The sequence below is a fragment of the Oryctolagus cuniculus genome, chromosome 21 (genome assembly GCF_964237555.1).
Source record: "Oryctolagus cuniculus chromosome 21, mOryCun1.1, whole genome shotgun sequence".
Taxonomy (NCBI): Eukaryota; Metazoa; Chordata; class Mammalia; order Lagomorpha; family Leporidae; genus Oryctolagus; species Oryctolagus cuniculus.
In genome coordinates this window covers 28,810,302-28,832,486 of record NC_091452.1, presented here as the reverse complement: position 1 = coordinate 28,832,486, position 22,185 = coordinate 28,810,302, and the positions used below count along the sequence as shown (strand labels likewise).

The window sequence follows — 22,185 nt, the reverse complement described above, 5'->3', positions numbered from 1 at the left end:
CTTGGGCCCTGCACCCCATGGGAGACCAGGAAAAGCACCTGGCTCCTGGCTCCTGTCATTGGATCAGCGCGGTGCGCCAGCCACAGCGCGATGGCCGCGGCTGCCATTGGAGGGTGAACCAACGGCAAAAGGAAGACCTTCCTCTCTGTCTCTCTCACTGTCCACTCTGCCTGTCAAAAAAAAATATATTCTCCTATATTTTGTCTAGTACTTGTTCTTCCCATTTATATATTCAACCCACTTTAATTTTTTCTCCAAAGAAACCTTTTATTTAATGAGTACAAATTTCATAAGTACAACTTTAGGAATATGTGATTCTTCCCACCATATCCGCCCTCCCACCCCCAATCCCTCCCAACTCCTCCTCCCTCTCCCATTCCCAGTCCCATTCTCCATTAAGATTGATTTTCAATTAACTTTATACACAGAAGACCAACTCTATACTAAGTAAAGATTTCAACAATTTGCACACACACACACACACACACACACACACACACACACCCTATTTGAGAGCAAGTTTTACAGTTAATTCTCATACTACAACTCATTGAGGACAGAAGTCCTGCATGAAAAGTAAGTGCACAGTGACTCCTGTTGTTAGTTTAACAATTAACACTCTTACATATGATGTCAGTGATTATCTGAGGCTCTTGACATGAGCTGCCAAGGCTATGGAAGCCTTCTGAGTTCACAATTTCCGACAGTTTTTAAACAAGGCTATAAGCAAAGTGGAAATTCCCTCCATCCTTCTTTGATGGCCCCTTCTTTCCACTGGGGTCTCACTCACAGAGATCCTTCATGCAGGACATTTTTTTTTGGCCACAGTGTCTTGGCTTTCCATGCCTGAAATGCTCTCATGGGCTTTTCAGCTAGACCAGAATGCCTTAATGCTGAGTCTGAGGTCAGAGTGCTATTTAAAGTGATTGTCATTCTATGAGTCTGCTGTGGGGACTGCTTCCCATGTTGGAACATTCTTTCCTTTTTAATTCTATCTATTATTATCATCAGATGCTTGATCTTACTTATATGATCCCTTTAATACTCAATCCTGTCTATATGATCACTTTAACAATATGGTCACTTTAACATATAAGATGGTATTTTTTTGACAGGCAGAGTTAGAAATGAGAGAGACAGAAAGAAAGTCTTCCTTCCATTGGTTCACTCCCCAAATCGGCGTGCTGCGCCAATCCAAAGCCAGGAGCCAGGTGCTTCCTCCTTGTCTCCCATTCGGGTACAGGGCCCAAGCACTTGGGCCATCCTCCACTGTCTTCCTGGGCCACAGCAGAGAGCTGGACGGGAAAAGGAGGAACTGAGACAGAACCAGCACCCCAACTAGGACTAGAACCTGGAGTACCGGCACCACAGGTGGAGGATTAGCCTAGTGAGCCATGGCACCAGCCTAAGATGGTATTTTTAACACCCAGCTTAATGGGATTTGGGGTCCCATGGCAAGTTCTTAAACTATATACCCGTAGAAGTAAATCTGTAGGAATGTATGCAGAACTATATAGCTTTACAGTTACAAACTTCCTCCTCCTCCTCTTATTCCCACTCTCATTTTTACTGAAATTTATTTTCAAATGACTTTATACACATGATTTACTCTATGTTGAGTTCAATAAATAGTATGAAGAGAAAAAAAGAAAAAACCTCTTCCTTGACAGTAGAGAAAATGGCTGTTCAAGTCATTTCATCTCAAAGTATCAATTTCAATTCTACAGATTTCTTTTCAGGTGCTCTATTAGTTATCACAAGTTAGGGAGAACATATGGTATTTGTTCAATTTCTGTTTGTCATGGAAGGTCTTAATTTCACCTTTGTTCATAAATGAGAGCTTTGTAGGATATAGTATTCTGGGTTGACATTTCTTTTTTCTTAAGACTTGGAATATATCTCACTATTTTCTCCTAGACTATAGGGTTTCAGATGAGAAGTCTGCTTTGAGTCTAATTGGAGATCCTCTGAAAGTAATCTAGTGTTTCTCTCATGCATATTTTAGAATCTTTTCTTTATGTTTTACTGTGCAGAGTTTTATTACAATGTGTCATGGTGAAGGTCTTTTCTGGTCATGTCTATGAGGAGTTCTATGTGCTTCCTGTATTTGCATGTCCCTTTTCTTTTTCCAAATTTGAGAAAATTTTTTTGTTATTATTTCACTAAAAGGCCTTCTAGTCCTTTCTCTCTTTCTACTCCTTCAGAAACTCCTAGAACCCATATGTTTGGTTGTTTGATAGTATCATGTAGATTCCCAACAGTTTTTTTTTTTTATTTGACAGGTAGAGTTATAAAGTGAGAGAGACTGAGAGAAAGAGAGAAAGGTCTTCCTTCCATTGGTTTACCCCCCAAATGGCCGCCATGGCTGGCACTGCACTGATCTGAAGCCAGGAGCCAGGTGATTCCTCCTGGTCTCCCATGGGGGTGCAGGGGCCCAAGCACTTGGGCCATCCTCCACTGCCTTCCCGGGCCACAGCAGAGAGCTGGACTGGAAGAGGAGCAACTGGGACTAGAACCTGGTGCTCATATGGGATGCCGATGTTGAAGGTGGAGGATTAACCAAGTGAGCCACCCAACAGTGTTTTTAAAGAGTTTTCTAATTTCTTCTTGTTTTTTGTCTGACTGGATAATTTCTTGTGCTTGTCTTCTAAGTCAGATATTCTTTTTTCTGCTTCACCAATTTTGTTGTTAAGTCTTTTCACTGAATTTTTTATTTGTTCTGTTGAATTCTTCATTTCATCTTGATTTCTCTTTAGGATCTCAATTTTGTGGGAGAAATTTTCTTTCATGTCATGCATGGATTTCAGTAATTCATGCATTTGCTTCTGATTACTTCCAAGTAATCCTATGATCAATTTTTTGAATTCCATTTCTTGCATTTCTTCCCTCTCATCATCTTCACCACCTAGTATTCAAGTGTATTCTTTTGGGGTCATCATGTTGTCTTCCTTATTCTTGTTTCTGGAATTGCTGTATTTGTTACTCATTGTATCTCCATGAATACTTTTTTTTTCCTCTGTGGTAGCTTTTATCTTTGGACTATGTCTAAGTGGATTAGTGGAGCTTCTTCTGGGTCTCCCATGCAGGTGTAGGGGCCCAAGAACTGGGGCCATCTTCTACTACTTTCCCAGGCCACAGCAAAGAGCTGGATTGGAATTGGAGCAGTTGTGACTTGAGCTAGTGCTGTATGGGATGCTGGCACTACAGGCGGTGGCTTTAACCACTATGCCACAGTGCTGGCCCCAGTTAGCTAAGTTTTTATGTTCATTCATGTGGGTCTTGCATATTGCTTACTGAGTTATTCTATGTTTTCTTTATTCTGTTCCTGCTGAGAATGTGGTGTCCCCCATTACCTGTCCTAATTGATTACTGATGATGAGAAGAAAGTTACCAATATTAATATACTGATCTCATCTCTTTTGGTGTTTTTTTTTTTTTTGACAGGCAGAGTGGACAGTGAGAGAGAGAGAGAGAGAGAGAGAGAAATGTCTTCCTTTGCCGTTGGTTTACCCTCCAATGGCCGCTGCGGCCAGCGTGCTGCGGCCGGTGCACTGTGCTGATCCGATGGCAGAAGCCAGGTACTTCTCCTGGTCTCCCATGGGGTGCAGGGCTCAAGCACTTGGGCCATCCTCCACTGCACTCCCTGGCCACAGCAGAGAGCTGGCCTGGAAGAGGGGCAACTGGGACAGAATCTGGCGCCCTGACCGGGACTAGAACCCGGTGTGCCGGCGCCGCAAGGTGGAGGATTAGACTAGTGAGCCGCGGCACTGGCCTTGCTGGTTTTTCAACCTACTATTTCTTTTTTTTTTTAAGTTATTTGTCAGAAAGTAAATTTTCATTGCCTTCTTAACAGATTCCATTTATTTATTTATTTATTTGACAGGCAGAATGGACAGTGAGAGAGAGAGAGACAGAGAGAAAGGTCTTCCTTTTGCCGTTGGTTCACTCTCCAATGGCCGCCGTGCTGCTCCGAAGCCAGGAGCCAGGTGCTTCTTCTGGTCTCCCATGCGGGTGCAGGGCCCAAGCACTTGGGCCATCCTCCACTGCACTCCTGGGCCATAGCAGAGAGCTGGCCTGAAAGAGGGGCAACTGGGACAGAATCTGGCACCCTGACCAGGACTAGAACCTGGTGTGCCGGTGCTGCAAGGTGGAGGATTAGCCTAGTGAGCCATGGTGCCGGCCTCAACCTACTATTTCAATATTATGTATTTCAGGAAGTTCATAGAAAATGAAATTAAAATGTAGGGGTTTTTTTGGTGCAAAAAATGAAATCCATGCAAACAAGGAGTTTTTAAAAAGGTTCATGGAACACGCATATTGTGAAAAACTATGGATTTCCAAATTTTTGTACCAAAATAATTATTTCCATTTTTTCATGGACATCCTGAAGTATTCTCATATTTAAGTTCACTCATAAGTACCCCAAGTTTTTCTTTTTCTTTTTAATAAATATTTATTTATTTGAAAGAATTACAGAGGGTGGGGGAGAGAGTTCGATCCTCCATCTGTTGGTTCACCCCCCAGATGACTGCAATGGCCAGGCCGAGCCAGCCAAAGCTAGGAACCCGGAGCTTTATCTGGGTCTCCCACTTGGGTAGCAGGGGCCATCTTCTGAAGCTCTTCCCAGACAATTAGCGGGGAGCTGGATCAGAAGTGGAAAAGCTAGGACATGAACCACCACTCATATGGGATGTTGGTGTTGCAGGCAGCAGCGTTACCTGCACACCAAAGCATCAGCACTGCCGCCTCCACACCACTTTATTTTCTTATCTTATTGCATTGCCTAGAACCTCCAGAATAATGCAAGTTCTAGGATTCCCTGGCTTGTTCTCAGACTTTAGTGCACAGGCATGTGGATCGCTGCTGTAGAACTCTAGCAAACTCATCCTATCAAGTAAGTGTCTCATCGACTCACAGCTTAGTAAGAGTATTTCCCTTGGATCAGACATTTGGTGCAGCAGCTAAGACATCACTTGGGATGCCCATATCCCATAACGGAGTGCCTGGGTTTGAGTCCCAACTCTGTTCTCCATTCCAGCTTCCTTGGAGGCCATGCAGGTGATGGCTCAATAGTTGGGTCTCTGCCACCCATGTAGACTTGAGTTGAGATCCAGGCTCCTGACTTTGGCCTAGGGACTTGGGGAGTGAACCAATGAATGGAAGGAAGGTCTGTTTCTGTGCCTTCGAGAAATTGATTTTGTATTATTTTTAAATAGGTTGTAACTTGTTAAGTGTTTTATCACTTAATAAACAATTTCATGAATAGATATTAAAAATGTCAAAAATCTGCTATAATATGGATGCAACTTGAAGACACTATGCTAAAAGAAATGAGCCACACACAAAAAGACAAATACTGTATGACTGCACTTACTTGAGTTCCCTGAGTAGACAAGTTATGGAGGCAGAAAATAAAGTAGAGGTACCAGGGCCAGAGGAAGAGGAACGGGAAGTTATTGTTTAATGGATGCAGACTTCCTGTTTGGGAAGATGGAAAAATTCTGGAGGCAGATGGTGGTAACAGTTGCACAACAGTGTGAATGTACCTAATGCCACTGACCTGCACTTTTAAAAAAATGGGCAAAAGGGTACATTTTATGCTCTGTATATTTTACTATAATTAAAAAGTAGAAATAGCATTATATAATAGAGAGATGGAGAGATAAATATGTATTGCCCTTTAAAAATACACTTCTATAGTGCTTAATTTTATGTTATATTCTTATAAGTTTAAAGGTTTTTCTTAACAGCCCCAGAAAAGCCTTCCATTTTCATTACAAAACCAACCACCTCTCACTGGCCCATCGTCTAAGCTGGAACACAACTAATCTGATGTCCCTGACAGTATCTCAATGCTGTATTCCTGTGAGAAACAGCAAAGGTAATGCCCCAGGCTTCTTGTGGTTTTGGGATAACAGAAGGCAAGTTTGTTGTTTTTTAATGATTCTGTGCCTGTTTTAACTTAGTGAGGAATGCTCAGATGCAACCATCTCAGACACAGAAACCATTTCATTCTGGAGGTGAGGTGACTCAGTCTAAGGTGACCCCAGGATCCCCCCAAAGTGAGTGCCCTATAACCAGATGAAGACAAAGACCTGGGTGGGGCAGGTGGCCAAGTTCTTCTGAGAGCATTTGCTGCTTTCCAGGTGGAGATGGGCGGTAGGCAATTTAGGAGAAGCTGAGGAGAGGGCCTGCAGCTGGGAGAGACTAGATCTCACCACACAGGCAGAGTAGGGGTCCACAGCACAGCAAGATGGCAGAGGAGGACCCAGGGTGGTGGTCTGGGACCCAGGGGGCAGGGGCTTGAGAGAACGGGAAGCCAGGGAGGAGAAGAGTGGGTAGTCTCAGATACCAAGGGGAAGAGAAGCACTAGAAAAAGGGCAGACCCTGTGTCGCATCCTGGAGAGAACTGGAGAGGAACCTCAGACTTGACCCTGACGAGGACTTTCTTGACCGTGACCTGAGATATTTCAGAAAGAAACAGGGATGAGATGAGAGCCGGGGGCCATTGCCCTGTCCCCAGGGTGAGAAGACAGTGCCTGGTGCAGGCAGCATGGGTGTACAGATGACAGGTGGATAAAGGACAGATGACTAAACATGCAGACGTTTAAGCAGATACATGGACAAGTGGATGAAGGGTGGCTGCGTGAATACACAGATGCTGGACAAATGGATGGACGTCCTGGGCACAGAGCAATCAACAGCTGCAAAGTATGGTCTGAGGAGGCTTCATGGATGAGGTGGGGTGGATCTGCATCTCCATGAACAGACACCAAAGCAGGGGTGTCTCCATAATGCTTTGAGTCAGACATGGCCCCGTGTCCTTAGGTCTAGGGATATGAGAAAACTTACAGACCCTAAAATAAGGCCGCATCCCTTGGTCACCTGAGAGGGATACATCACTGTGATTTGCTGAGCTCCTGCTGTGCACAGCAGCACAGTCAACACAGTTTGCAGGAAGGACACACTGGGGTCACTCCAAGGCTGCCTTGGACAGGGTGCCAGAACTCTGGGGGGGGGGCGGGGGGGCTGGCCAGCCACCTGCACTGTGCCGAGAATGCAGCCCTACCTGCTGAACCTGTGCCTGTAATGCCCCACAGGTTGCCGCTCCAGCCCAGCCCCCAAGAGGCAGGCCCCAGGTGCTGGCCCCACGGGTTTTGGTCTGAGTCTCAGTCATGGTGGTATATCTTTGGCAGTGGGACCCAGCTCTCAGTCACAGGTAAGTGGCTCTCCAAGCCTCTCCCTGCCATCCCACCTCCTGCTGTCTGTGCAAAGTCTGTTTTCTCTCCCTGGGGACTTTGCCCTTCTGCCTCTCCCACCTTTAGGGTCCTTGCCTTTCACCATGGGTTGTGGGAGAGGTAGGTGGTCTCAGGACAGCTCACAGAAAGGATCCCAGCAGCAGGAGCCTTCCTATCCCAACACTCGGACATGGCCAGGTCTGGGGACCTGGGCTAGGGGTTGCTCAGGGACAGGGGCTCCTTCCCTCTTCTAAGGCAGGTCCCTGAAAAGGGGCAGAGACTGGTTCTGATCAGAGGTTCCAGCAGGCATTAGAGACAGCCCCTGACTCTCCAGGATCTGGGTTGAGGGCCTGAGGTCCATCTAGGCTGGGAGAAGCACCCAGGAGGCCCAGGGGCATGGCCGGGGCTGTGACCCCAGCACCCAGAGGCACAGGATCCCTCTGAGGGAGGGCCAGCAGAGGGTGGAAAGGGCTCTGACTCTTGCTAGGCTGTGCTATCTGAGCCTCTGCTGGGCCATGAGGACACAGGGACACTGAGGGACAGGACAGACTGGGTGAGGTGACCAGAGCCCAGGGCTAGTCACAAAGGAGCAGATCTGGAGCCCCTGGGGCCCATGTCTCCCCTGACCATGGCCTGGCCTCCTGCCTTCCCTGAAGGTCACAGTATACCCAGTGGCCCAGGAAGGGGGAGCAGAGGGCAGCTCAGAGAAGCTCTGGCTGCCGGGTGGAATGAGAGGCTGCTGGGGCAGCCATGGGGGTCACTCTGCCCTGGTTTGGGGAGCATTCCCAGGAGCCAAAGCAAAAGTGAGCCACTGGGGGGAGGGGGGCCTCACTGGGACAGAGCCTGAGGGGGCAGGAGGCTTCAGGACCCTCCCTCACATGCCGAGCACAGGCTGGGGCCGTCCCCACACAGCCCTGACTGTGCTGCTGGGAGGGTGGGACCTTTGTTCAGAGGAGTCTCCAGGCACTGAAAGAATGAAGTGGAGGCCTTGGCTGGGGCTGGGGTTCAGCAGGTCAGGGCCAGATTCCAATCTCAGCCTCTGGGGACCGGAGAGGAGCAAGGCTGCCCAGTTATGAAGGGGAAGCTGAGGCTGCAGAGGGGATGAGCAGGGTCTACTCAACTGGGAGAGACTTGGAAGGGCTTTGGGAGGGGGCAGGACTGTTTGTTCCCTAGGCAGCTGATGGGCAGGAGGGGAAGAGAAAGGAGCATGGTCCCTGGCGGGGGGGCGGGAAAGGATGGGGACAGATGGTTGCATTGTGAGAGAGCTCCCCAACACCCAGACCCATCTCTGCTATGTCACATCCCTCTGTCCCTGCAGGTCAGCCTGTGGTCGCCCCCTTGGTCACTCTGTTTCCACCCTCCTCAGAGGAGCTCAAGGCCAACAAGGCCACCCTGGTGTGTCTGATCAGTGACTTCTACCCAGGCACAGTGACAGTGGCCTGGAAGGCAGATGGAGTCACCATCACCCAGGGTGTGGACACCACCCAGCCCTCTAAACAGAGCAACAACAAGTACATGGCCAGCAGCTTCCTCAGCCTTTCACGTGGACAGTGGACATCGCATAGCCGCTTCACTTGCCAGGTCACCCATGAGGGGAAAACCACGGAGAAGAGCGTGGCCCCTGCACGCTGTCCTTAGGGACCAACTCTCACCCACCCATGGGGTCTGGAAGCTGCAGGACCCCAGGAAAGGGCTTCTCCTTCCACCCCTTCCCTGATATCCTGGCCCTCCCCACCCCTGCATCCAATAAACTCTCAATAAACATCCTCATTGTCAATTAGACATCCTGCTTGGTCTCATTTTTTTTAGTCTCTTATTTAATCTGCAACCTGCCTGGAGTTCTCTGGTTGGGGGAGTTTCCCACACCCAGTGAGGAGGCAGCCCAAGGGGCGAGACTCGGGGTCTTCTGAGGACGTCACACAGGAAACACCCCAGGAAGGAGAAGTTTGGTCACTGACATCAGGGCCTCTGACCTCTCCTTTCTCCCCTTCCTCCTCCCAGGAGAGGGCCCCCCACTCCTTGCCTCTCTCTTGGGTGGAGACGTCCTTGACTGACCTCTGCATCCTCCCACCCCATGCCTTCTTTCCTCAGCTTGAACCTCCTCTGCCCCTGGCCCCTGCCCCCTGGAAAGTACTCACCTCCTCTTCCCTGCTCAGCTCCTGCCTGCCTGCCTCCATTCCCCATCACCCCTGGTGACCTGGACAGCTCACAGGGCACACAATGCTTCAGAGCTACTGGATTCATGGGCTTTGAAATTCAGTGGCTGCCTTGAGTCCTCACTCCATGGCAGCTTCAGAGGCAAAGGGGAACAGAGAAACCCAGGAAAGAAACTGTCTCACAAAGGGACTGCCAGGAGGCAGGCACCTGAGGGGTCTGGCCAGGCAACAGGAACTCCACAGGAGACTCAGCCACCAGCTAGGGAAGGAGCTGGAGGAACCTTCAGAGAACTGGGTCAGGATCTCCCCCACAGCCAACCTGAGACTGATGGCAAAGAGAAACCCGAGAGACCCCCCCAGGCTCAAGAACGTGTCACGTGGTCCCAGTGGCACATCAGAGCCTCTGTGGGATCAGGCTGAGCGGGACCCACGGCCATGCTTGAGCCTTTCCTGCCATAACCACTCTCAACCGCCACAGCTTCCTCCTGAGAGCACTGCTCACACAGCAAGGGTCTGTTGTGGAAAATTTCCTGCTGGGGCCCTCAGAAAGCCCTGGGCTTTTCCAGAAACTTCTGGGGGATATGGGCTGAGATATCATGTAGTCAGGCTGGCAGACAACCCAGAAGTGGGAGCAGGAGGTACCACATGTTTCTCTTAGAAAAGAGTATTTATTGGAGGGATACAGACAGAGACACAGCTAGACAGAACTCCCATCTCTTGGTTTCTCTCCTCAATGTCCACAGTGACAGGGACTGGACTGATGCTGAGACCTGGGAGCAGGTCTCCCATGTGGGAGGCAGCAAACAATTACTCAGCCATCACCACTGCCTCCTAGGGTCTGCATCAGCAGGAAGCTGGGGTCAGCAGCTGGAGTAGGAATGGAACCCAGGTATTCCAATGTGGACACTAGGCTACATGGCCCCTCCCTACAACACACCTGTGCTGAGCACCTCCTGTTTCCAGGAACTGTCTAGAGTGTCAGGACTTCTCTTGTGCATGCAGCATGAAGGAGTGAGGTCCTTCCATGAGGACTGCAGGCCGGAAAATCATTAGTACATTTTTTCTGTGTATAGTCATGTAAATATGGCAATAACCTTAGAAATCTTATCTTGTGTGCTTATAATTACTTATTGAAAATGACAAATTTGTCAGTGCCGTGGCTCACTAGGCTAAACCTCCACATGCGCACCAGCACCCCAGGTTCTAGTCCCGGTTGGGGTGCCGGATTCTGTCCCGGTTGCTCCTCTTCCAGGCCAGCTCTCTGTGTGACCCAGGAGTGCAGTGGAGGATGGCCCAAGTGCTTGGGCCCTGCACCCCATGGGAGACCAGGAGGAAGCACCTGGCTCCTGGCTTCAGATTTGGGAAATGCCGGCAGCAGTGTGCCGGCTGTAGGGGCCACATGGTGGGTGAACCAAAGGAAAAAGGAAGACCTTTCTCTCCGTCTCTCTCTCTCACTGTCTAACTCTGCCTGTCCAAAAAAAAAAATGACAAATTTAATGAGACATTTATTAATTTCTTAATTCTTAAATAATTTGAAATTTCTGTCTTGGAAATCACCTGAACATACAGTTTGATATTTGAATGCAGTACTCCTGCAATTATCGACTATCATCATTCTCTGGCCAGGAACAGTCTGAATTTTTTTATTTTTGTGGGACAAAACGGTAACATGACATCCACTATCTAGACAACATAGCTAATGAAAGATATAAGCTCAGGAGCAGATATTTAGGATTCTCATTTCCTGTGTATCTGAAACTATTTCTGTTGAACACCAAATCTCCATGTCCATCCCCAGCTCAGAGCAAGACCCCTCTTCTGTTTTTATGAGATTGGCAGCTGGAACACCACCTGTGTGTCTAAGTAGAATCACAGAGGACTGGCCCTCCTTTGACTGCCTTATTTCACTGAGAACGACCCAGCATCCCGATTCTGGACGAATCGCGAGAAGAATTGAAACTGGGATGGAAACATCTATACGCTGCCATGTTTTCTGCAGCACTATCCCTACCAACTGAGACATGGAAACAAGTTCGGCATCCACTGACGGATGAAGGAATAAACAAACAGTGGTGCACGGACACAGTGGATCATCCTCCTCCTTTCAGAGGAGGAAATCTTGTCCTGCAGGAAATGTAAATATGTATGAAAGCAGCTGGAACACTTGGATGGGACAAGATGGAGAGCTCCATATAACCTATCACTCACACAGATGAAAGTGAAATCTGAGCAGAGGGCACATTCTTCAGCACTCTTAGAAGGCCACACTGAGAGGCAGATTGGATTAAGTGCACAGCCTGATGGGGGTCAAGGTGGGTTTCTCACCTCACTTTCATCCTCCTCCAATGCAAGTGAAGTCTGGGTACCACTGAAAGGAAAACCAAGGGTGAATCCCTGTCTTTCTCCAGAAATGTGAGAAGGAAAATTTGGGGTATCAAGGAGAAGGTTATACCAATTTGTTTTGTTCATCTCACTTCACTGACAAAGCGGTCCTAATGTCTGCAGTGGATAAGGGATAACCTTGAAAATTACTATATTTCAGCCGGCGCCGTGGCTCACAAGGCTAATCCTCTGCCTAGCGGCGCCCACACACCGGGTTCTAGTCCCAGTCGGGGCGCCGGATTCTGTCCCGGTTGCCCCTCTTCCAGGCCAGCTCTCTGCTGTGGCCAGGGAGTGAAGTGGAGGATGGCCCAAGTGCTTGGGCTCTGCACCCCATGGGAGACCAGGAGAAGCACCTGGGTCCTGGCTCCTGCCATCGGATCAGCGCGGTGCGCCGGCCCCAGCGCACCGGCCGCGGCGGCCATTGGAGGGTGAACCAATGGCAAAGGAAGACCTTTCTCTCTCTCTCTCTCTCTCACTGTCCACTCTGCCTGTCAAAAAAAGAAAATCACTATATTTCAGCTAAAAATAACCAGAAAGCATTGTGTTCTCCAAGGAATGAGAGGAAAATCTCTAGTATCCCTTTCTCATACTATTTCACCTCACAGGTATTCTTGTCAGTGGATCTGGACCACGGCATGAGCGTAAACACCACTGAGAAGAACATACAAGAGCGGCACTTGCATAGGTCAGGAGAACTGTGCAAATCAGAGAGCTGCAGGGGACAAATAGTCTGCAGATGAATCAGCACAAGATGTGAGATCCCTCTGACTGCACATACACAGGCCACAGACCAGAGGAGGAAAGACTGCAGAACTGAGCCCCCACAGAACAAAGCAATTGACTTCCAGGTGACCTCTGAAGGGGACAAGGTCTGAGTGGACACAGCTCCATGAAAATGAATTGAAAACTGCACAAAGGTGCACCACTGTAGGACATGAGCCAAAACACCAAGATCAGTTAGATGTGCACTATGTGGTTTGCTTCACAGAGCAACAGAGAAGGAAATGAGCATCCTCCTGAGAGCTTTTAGTCTCCCACACTGTCCAGAATACCACGGAGCAGTACACAACAAAACATAGAGATGACTAGGACAGTCTGATCAGCTCTCAAAGAAAAAGACCACCGATTGGCTCTGAACCTGTCCTCATAGAGGAATGACTAGGGACAGCATCTCCTCTAACCATTTCCAAAGAAGGAAAGGCAAATACTCTTGAAATTAATGGGAAGAAAATGTTCTGAGCAAACGAAGAATTACATGAAAAACACAAGCTGGCATGTCAGGCCTGAACGTACAAAATTCATATCAAAATGCAATGGATGGAATCAGGACCAGAGTGTAGAAAAAGGAAGGATCAGATTACATGCCAATCAACAGAAAGGTACAAGTTGAAGAACAAAGAGAAGGGAAGAAGCTGGAAGCTAAATGAATGGAGCCTCAGAGATGTGTGAACCAGAGCAAGAGTCTAATGTTTGGGAGCCTGAAATGGGGGGGAGGCATGGGGAGGAAGTGAACAAAATCTATAAAGAATCCAATGGCCAGGAAGATCACCCTTTTAGAAATACAATCCAAGTAGCTCAGAAGCATTACAGGGACATGTGAACATCCACAAAAAAAAGCGGGGGGGGGGATCTTGAAATCAGAGCCAATGGCACGCTCCCAACAAGGGAATACCCACATGAGAGGGTTTGACTTCTCATCAGAAAACACAAAGTCCACAGGATACTAGAACCCTGTCCTCCAAGTGCGGAAAGAAAAGACCTCCCCAGGATTCTCCAGGGAACCAAGACACCCTGAAGAATCTCAGCCCCCTATGCAGAAAAAGGAGGGGTGATGGACAAGAAGGAATACTAAGAGCAGTCATCAGAAGACCACTTGCTATCAAAACAGCACCAAGTGGATGGAATTCTTCAGGCTAAAGTGAAATCCTGCCCACAGGAAGTCTGGTACATCAGGAGTAATGAAGAGCAGGAGAAACGTTAAGGATTTAAATCACTGCTGGCTCTGTTTTCGCCCTTAAATTCTCTAAATGGCGTCTCAGAACCCAAAACAGAAAGCACAGACTCAGAGGGTGAGGCTCCGTTTGTACAAAGGTGACAACAAGGGGAACAGTCACAACAGAGCAGAAGGTCAAAGAATCGTGCGGCCCTAAGGTTTCATTACTCTGCCGAACAGGAAGAAAAGGGACTCTAATCAGATGGGAAAAGCAACAGGACCCACAGTACTATGCCCAGAACAACTGAAACACAAAGACACGCTCTAGAAAAGCTGGATGTGGGCCGGCATCATGGTGCAATGTGCGATCCCACACCCTGAGGCACTTGCAGCTCCCTGCTAATGTGCCTGAGAAAGCAGCAGAGGACGGCCCAAGTCCCTGCGCCCCTGTACATGTGAGAGACATGGAGGAAGCTCCTGGCTTTCTCCTGGCCTGCCCTGACTGTGGTGACAACATGGGGAGAGAACTGGCAGGTGGAGGATCATTCTCTCTCTAATTCTGTCATTCAAATAAATAAAAAAAATTTTTTTTTAAATAAGAGGATGAAGCTGGGTCACCTCAGGATCTAGATCTGGGAGTGGAGCAGCAACAGATTGATAAACAGGTCTTTGTGGAAATCCAACTTGGCATTTCCCCAGAGAACTCGCAGGAATGGAATCTCAGTTATATGGTCAGCATGTCTCTCCCAGCCTATCTGGCCCCAAACTATGCTGCCAGCACCTCAGGCTCTGAGGGGCACATGAATTTCTGCCCTGAGGGCTCTCTCCTCAGTGTTTCCAGGACAAGGGAAGGAGGACCCACACTGGGTGACACCAATGCGGCCATAGCCTACAGGATCTGCTTGCCAAGAGACCGCTCCTAGCACTCACCCACCTGAGGGTCAGGGATCGGGCAATGGGTCCTGTCCAGTGCCCTGAGGGCTCTAGGCCCTGGAAAAGCACTGAGGGGGCCACTGCACTACCAACAGCTCATGATGCTCAATACAGAACCCTCTGCCCTCAGTAGGAGCCTGGAGGGACACAAGAGTCCAGAGGGGATCGGCAGCCTTTGCTGGGGCCACTTCCTCCCATGTCATCTGCACAATGTGCCACTCCTAAGGCCATCTTGGCAAACTCCACCCCTAGCCTGGGTCCTGGACACACCCATCTCCAGGCCCTGCTCTCTATGATGCGCACCCCTAGCAGCAGGTTCTGTGACACGTGCCCATTCTGTGACCACTAAGGTTCTGCAGATGTGGCATTTTGGCTTTAGCCCTTCGGAGCGATAGCAGCCAAAAGTGCTTTGGGAAGTCTTCACAGCATAGAGACTCACCAGCTTCTTTTCAAAAACTTTGGGGAGCAAATTTTGCCCCCCTCACCTGCCCCAGCAATGGGGGCTGACCATCGACCTAAGGGGCCCCCAGGCCCAGGTCGGGGTCACACTCCCGCCTCTGGCCCTGGACCAGTTGGTCCACGGGCAAAATACCATAGGTCTTACAGACCAAAAGTCAGACAACCCAGTCTGATGATAAGAAAACTCAGGGCCATCGTGGCACTGCTGACCACTCTCTGCGGGCTTCAGACTCGACAACGCGTGTGCTCCAACAGAGTGAACATCGGTAAGGCCAGGATGCCACCACCCCGTAGGCTAGGTAACCTGATCATCATGGAAATCTGAAAGCCTTGTAGGGGAGGTGTGGTAGAAGTGCGGGGAGCACGTGTGTGTGCAGTGCTGTGGTGCAGTGGGCTCAGCCACTGCCTGCAACACCAGCATCCCAAAGGAGTGCTGGGTTGAGTCCCAGCTGCTGCACTTCCAACCCAGCTGCCTGCTAATATACCTGGGAAGGCAGTAGAACATGGCTCAAGTACGTGGCCATTTTGGAAGGCACTGGTGAAGTGCCAGGCCCCTGTCTGGCCAGCTACCTTGCCAGTTGTGGTGGCCATTTCAGGGTCAAGTCAGAAGATGGAAGCTCTCTTTTGGTTTTCTCACTCCCCAACTCAACCTTTACACATAATACATTTGTAACAGAAAGCAAAAGCACTTTGGGAGGTGATGCTGAGGTCGCCCAGGTGCACAGCAGTTCACATCCTTCCTGCCTTTTCCTTTCTAGGACCTGTACTGAGCACGCCTGATCCTACCAGACGAACCGGCAATGGAAGGCGGAGGAAGCAAACCTGCAAAGTACATCATCCAATTATCCAGGATATGGACACTTTACCCCCTGATACTCCTCCACAGGAGGAAGCCATGGACATCTCTCCCCCTATACTCCCCAATGGGGGTATCAAGGGACACATCACCCCCATATGTTCCCTGAAAGGAGAGAGCTATAAACAACTCATCCCTCTCTGCTCCCCTACAGGAAGAAGCCATGGACACTACTCCTCCATACACTCCACCTCGGGAGGAGGAGCCCATGGACACCACACCCCCATATGAGCCACCAGAACTGATGGACACCACACCGCCATATGAGCCACCAGAACTGATGGACACCACACCGCCATATGAGCCACCAGAACTGATGGACACCACACCGCCATATGAGCCACCAGAACTGATGGACACCACACCGCCATATGAGCCACCAGAACTGATGGACACCACGCCCCCATAAGAAACATCTTGGGCGGATCCACACCTCCCCATGTTCCACCACGGGAAGAGCCCAGGGATATCACACTCCCAACATTCCACCATGGGAGGAGCCTATTGACCAACACCCTCCTGTGCTCCCCCATGGGAGGAGTCCCTGGACACCACAACCTCCCAAGCTCCACCAAAGGAGGAACCAATGGATACCACAATGCCATAGGCTCCTCCTCCAGTGTAGTGCCTGGACACCACACCCTCCTACGCACCACCAAGGGAGGAACCAATGGATACCACAATCCCATGGGCTCCTCTGGAGGAGGACACAACACCAACCTATACTCCCCCTCCAGAGGAGGCCATGGACCCTTCACCCCCTAGTTTCCAGCATAGTCCATGGAAAGGTCAACCACGTCTCCTGCCCTCTGTTTTCCTCCTGCTGGTCCCAGGGGCAGTTTTATGCCTGGCCTTCCCATCTTTCCTTGCATCTTCATACCCAGTTTCCCAGCACCTATGGATATAGACCCTCCCACGTGACCCTTCCTCCCTCCCCTCCAGGACATGGCACAACTCTGCTCCCAGGCAGCTCCTTTCATGGCCTCCAGCTGGCTCCTCACCACACAAGAGTCTTATTTAATATTAAACACCATACTCGTTCTGTTTTTTGTGTCTATGCTCTGTAGATCCAGTGTGAGAAATGCTGGCTTGTGTGAGTGCTGACAGGAGGTCAGATCCTATGGGAAAATGTTCCTGTGGTGCAAGAAACAGGGGCTGGAGGGTTGGGGGCTAGGGAGTAGAAGGAGCCAAAGGCCATAATGACTCCTCCTGAGCAGAAAAAGCTGTGGCTGATGGGCCGGCACCTGTGCCGGCATAGTGGGTGAAGCTGTGGCCTGCAGTGCTGGCATCCCATATGGGTACTGGTTCAAATCCTGGGAGCTCTACTTCTGATCCACCTCTCTGCTATGGCCTGGGAAAACAGTAGAAGATGGCCCAAGTCCTTGGGCCCCTCTACACACATGGGACACCTGGAAGAAGCCTCTGGCTTCTGGCATTGGATCAGTAGAGCTCCAGCCTTAGGAGCCAACTGGAGAGTGAACCAGTGGATGGAAGAACTCTCTTTCCCTGCCTCTCCTTCTCTCTCTCTGTAACTCAGACTTTTCAATATATGAATAAATCTCTAAACGAAGGAAAAAAAAAGCTATGGCTGAACTTAAGGGATGGGGCCCAGGATCAATGAACCCAGGAAGGGAGGAGACAGGAAGGGTCATCCTGGCTATGGCAGCCACCACTTCTCACCTCCTCTCTGAGCTGCAATTGGCTGGATCTCCCCTCACACACACCAGCAGTCTACACTCTACACATTCACACCTGGTCCCTTAGGGAAATCTACACTCACAGCTCAGCCAGAAAGCACACATCTGGCATCGAAGCTCACAGGCCACGAAGAACAGAGGAAGAAAACTCATCGCCCCACAATAACCAAGGACAACCGTAACTCTAGGATGTCACTGATTCCCAGGTGATCTGATTGTCAACATGCGGAGATGTCCTCCTTGTTGCTCTTCCATTCAGATCAGGAAAGGGGAAGCCAAGAGACTATTTGCAGGGGAAACAAGCTAAGTTAGAGTCCCATTTTCCAAAAAAGGATTAATTGATTTATATCTTTTAACCCACAAGTACAAAGCATATCAACAGTCACTCCCAGCCATGCCACAAGACAAAAGCTGAACACCTGAAGTCACCAACTCATCTTGTATCCTACAGAAAAGTGAGGTCACTTGCAAAACACACCTTCAGAAATTGCCTTGACTGTCAGATGCAGAGAATCCCAGCTTAACTGAGCACAGGCCTCTGCTAGGGCTCAAATGTAGGTAGGGAACACAGACTGTAATAGGTCAACTGCTGGGGGCACAATGTGCACATGCTAGAGAGGAGAAAACTCCAGGGAGGGGGCAATCTTTTCTAAAAGAAGAGCTAACAAAGTTTTTAAAAACTTATTTTCATTTTATTTGTTAGGAGAGCTGCAGAAAGAGATGGAAACTGCCATACTCAGATCTTCCTTCCTATGGCCCACTTCCCACATGCTTGGAATGCTGTCGTCTTCCTTCTTGCTCTCTCTCACACAAATCAAACCCCAAACCATGCTGCATAACCTGGAAATCTCTAGGAAATACCAAGTCCCACATACATGCCAGTGCAGGTGCATCCTATCAATCTGTGGCCTGGACTTCTCAAGACATCAATCTCATCATAATCAAGTCAGGTCTAAGGAGATAGGCATTGCAGTACAATAGATTTGCCATCTGCTTGGGAAGCCCCCATTCCATATTGGATTTCCTGAGATAGAGTCCCACCATTGCTTCTGATCCAGCTTCCTGCACATGTGCACCCTGGGAGGCCCAGGTGATGACCTCAGTGCTTGGGTTCCTGTCATTCATGTGGGAGCACAGGATGGAGTTTCTGGCTTCAGTCAGGCCCAGCCCCACCTTTGTATTTGGGAAGTGAATTAGCAGATAGAAGGTCTTGAGATCTCATTCTCTCTCTCTCTCTCACTGTGTGTGTGTGTGTGTGTGTGTCAGTGTGCATGTGAGTGGGTGTGTCTAACTTTCAAAGTAGGAAATGGATTCTATAAGAAAAACATGAAGAGTCTGAGACTAAATTCTGGATGTAGTGTTGGTACAGAAGACAGACATGTGGGTACAGCTAAGGAATTTGAATAAACTGTGGCCTTTAGTGAATAATAAAGTATCAGTGCAGGTTCACTGATGGCAATAAACACACCACACTAAGGAAAGATGTCTATACGAGCTACTTCCAGCAGTTCCTTTATGAAGGGACTTCAAAAGGTCATGGAAAATGCACATTATGAGTAAACTGACACATGGACTTAAATTCTTTCTGCAACAAGGTAAATTCAGCTTTTCTCTCATTTCCTCCCCAAAGAGTCTGAAGTTATCTCTCCTGGTTTCACATTGTGATCTTTTCCTTGCCACTGGGATGCCCATTCACCAAACCACCTTCAGGGCAAATATCTATCAAGACCAAGGCTGGACCTCTCAGGAGCCACTCCCTGAATTCCTTATCACTGCACATGCATCCCACTCACAGGAATTACTACTGTGCTCAGAGGATTCAACCTTCTCTCTCATACTCCCTATTTTCCAGTCCCTGGAATAAAGACCTAAGGACTGAATGCTTTAAGCCTCGGACAACCGCACTGAATGATCCTGGGTACAGACATAGGGACATGTCAAAAACAAAGCACCACCCAGAAAAGCAAGGGCCTGGCTTCACCAGCAAGACACAAGGAGGTCTTAGCTCAGCCCTTAGCACTCGATTCTGTCCATCGTCCTGAACAGTTTTGCACCTCTGCACATTTGTCCAAACTCATCTCTACCAGGGGACAAACACTGCTCCCCAGAGCACACAGGAAACAACCTGACAGCAGACAACAAGGGCCACACCACAAGGAAGCTGTCATCCCTGAGCAGCTCCTTTGTGTCGAGGCTTTGCCAGCAATACCAACTTCAGTTCCTCCTCCCTCCCACCTCACTGACAGGAGGGTGCAGTTACAAGTTCAGCTGACAGCTAAGAGTATGGATTCCAGACCCCCACCATGAGATAGGTACTTGGTGGCTCTGGGCCTCAGTGTCCCACACGTCCACTGGGACTACTAACAGTCTCTGCAGTACAAACAGCTGCTGCCTGAGCTCTGCTGCTCCCATTGCTATTCCCATCCCATCCCCATTTGAAAGAGGAAGGAAGGAGAGGTCCTAAGATCCTGGCTCATGGCTTCAGATCGGCCCAGCTCTCACCAGTGTGACCATTTGGGAAGGGAACCAATAGATGGAGCATCTCCAGTGGATGGAGTATCTCAGGATCACCCCCCACCCCTTAATATTACTGTGCCTCTCAGACAAATAAATAAAATCTTTAGACAGAGATCAAGATGCATCTCTTTTGCAGGTTCACCCTGCAAATATCCACAGCAGCCCAGTTGTAGCCAAGCCACAGTCAGCAGACATGAAGGCACTCTGGGTCTCTTACCTGAATCACAGTCAACCAACAGCACCCAGTACCACCTGCTGCCTCCCAGGGTACACATCAGAAGAAAATTAATCAGAAGTGGGACAGGAACTCAACCCCAGGCACTCTGACAAGGGATGTGCATGTCCCAAGCAGCATCGGGTGCTGTGCTGAAAACCTGCCTCTTCCAATATCTGTGAAGGTGACCCATTTTTCTTCAGTAAAGAAGTGGAAGAACTGAGCTGGCACTGTGGCATAGTGAGGAAAGCTGCCACATGTGGTGCTGGCATCCCCTACGGGCACTGGTTCAACATCTGGCTGTTCTATTTCCAATGCAGCTCCCTGCTTTTGCACCTGGGAAGGCAGCAGATGACAGTTCTGGTACTCGGGCCCCTGCACCCACATGGGAGACATGGAAGAAGCTCCTGGCTTCAGAAAGGCACAATTCCAGCCATTGTGGCCATTTCAGGAGTGAACCAGTGGATGGGAGACTGGATTCTCTCTCTCATTCTCTAACTCTGCCTTTCAAATAAATACATAAATAGATCTACCTATCTATCTATCTTTTAAAAAATACAAACTGGAAGACTCCATGGACATGGCCAAATTGCCAAGATCCTTAGTTATTGAGGAAAGTACTAAGTGTTTGTTTTATTACAAAAATGTCTGGAACTTAAACTACCTTCTATTGACAAAGTATATATTTTAGGTGTAGCTTTAAATCCCACTGTCCTTGAATTCTAAATTTCCTCATATCACCAGCAGTGGAATTGCTAGGGGACATAACTACTCTATTATTCAGGGGACGATACTACACACATTTATCCACCTGTCTTTGTGCTACTTAGAACTATTCTTGCTGTGTGCATGGTTGTCAATACAAATGTCTCTCCTTCCTCCAGCTACCTTCTTAGTATGCCATTTCCTACATGGATCTTCTTTTTCTAGCACCGTATTACTGAGCTGATGTATTTCATACAGCAACACACACACACACACACACACACACACACACGTGCATGTAAAGCTGGTGAAATCCTGATGAGGCTGAAGGATTTTTAGGGTCTATTTCTACAGAATCACCTGTGTGTTTCTGAAAACAAAGGAGCAGCCAAAGAGAACAGAACACTCACCAACTCATCTAGCCTATAGAGCTGTCCAAAGCTGATGGAACCTCTGAAGAGAGCAATGAAGACAGAGATCAAAGGCATCTTCACTGGTCGTGGAAGGCACTGGAGAAAGGCAGAATGGGAGAAGCCATGACTCAACCCCATGGGCCAGTGACCCCTGCCCTGCCCCTCCCAGCCCCTTCTCTCCCCCTCCTCCACCTCCTTTGCTCTCCTCAAGATCTTGCACAGGATGTAGCTGCTTAGGTTCTTCACTGTGCCCTCAGCCTCACTGCTGCTCTCATCCACTTTAGCCTCTGCACTTCCAAGTTAGGCTGGGACCATGACATCTCAACATGGGACCCATGTCCTCTGTCATTGTCTGAGGGAGTCCACAGCCCTTTAGCAGCTCCACACACACCTAAATATCTTCTTCGCCTGAGCACTCGGGCCCTTCACTCTGAGAGAGAATTTACAGCATATTCTGACAGTCACAAGCTCCCAAGGGTAGTCAGTTATGTGCTATATCCTTACAATTGCCACAAAAAGGAGAAGTAGATGACTGTATAGTAAACAGCAGCTGAAAGCCCTCCAATTCTGCCCTCCAATAAATCAGTGAGAAACCAGGTAAAAACAGTCACCATTAACATTTTGTAAGTTTTTAATCTTTTGATTCAGTGGGAGAAATGCATAGGAGAGTGAGGGCCCTATC

At 48.9% G+C, this 22,185-nt stretch overlaps 1 protein-coding gene and 1 long non-coding RNA gene across 3 annotated transcripts in view; one reads left to right on the top strand and one right to left on the bottom strand.

Moving 5' to 3' along the window:
* Positions 1-353: 353 nt before the first annotated feature.
* LOC127489167 (uncharacterized) overlaps positions 354-22,185 on the bottom strand; it is a 39,049-nt gene continuing 17,217 nt past the window's right edge. For both annotated transcript variants that reach the window (XR_007917115.2, XR_011385177.1), the window contains exon 3: positions 354-21,599. This is a non-coding gene — a long non-coding RNA (uncharacterized lncRNA). The remainder of the gene's footprint in view (positions 21,600-22,185) is intronic.
* Positions 14,997-16,995, top strand: LOC127489168 (amyloid beta A4 precursor protein-binding family B member 1-interacting protein-like). The gene is made up of 3 exons (XM_051840236.2): positions 14,997-15,367; positions 15,860-15,930; positions 16,112-16,995. The coding sequence occupies exons 1-3, from the start codon at positions 15,139-15,141 to the stop codon at positions 16,364-16,366; spliced, it is 555 nt and encodes a 184-aa protein (XP_051696196.2). The 5' UTR covers positions 14,997-15,138; the 3' UTR covers positions 16,367-16,995.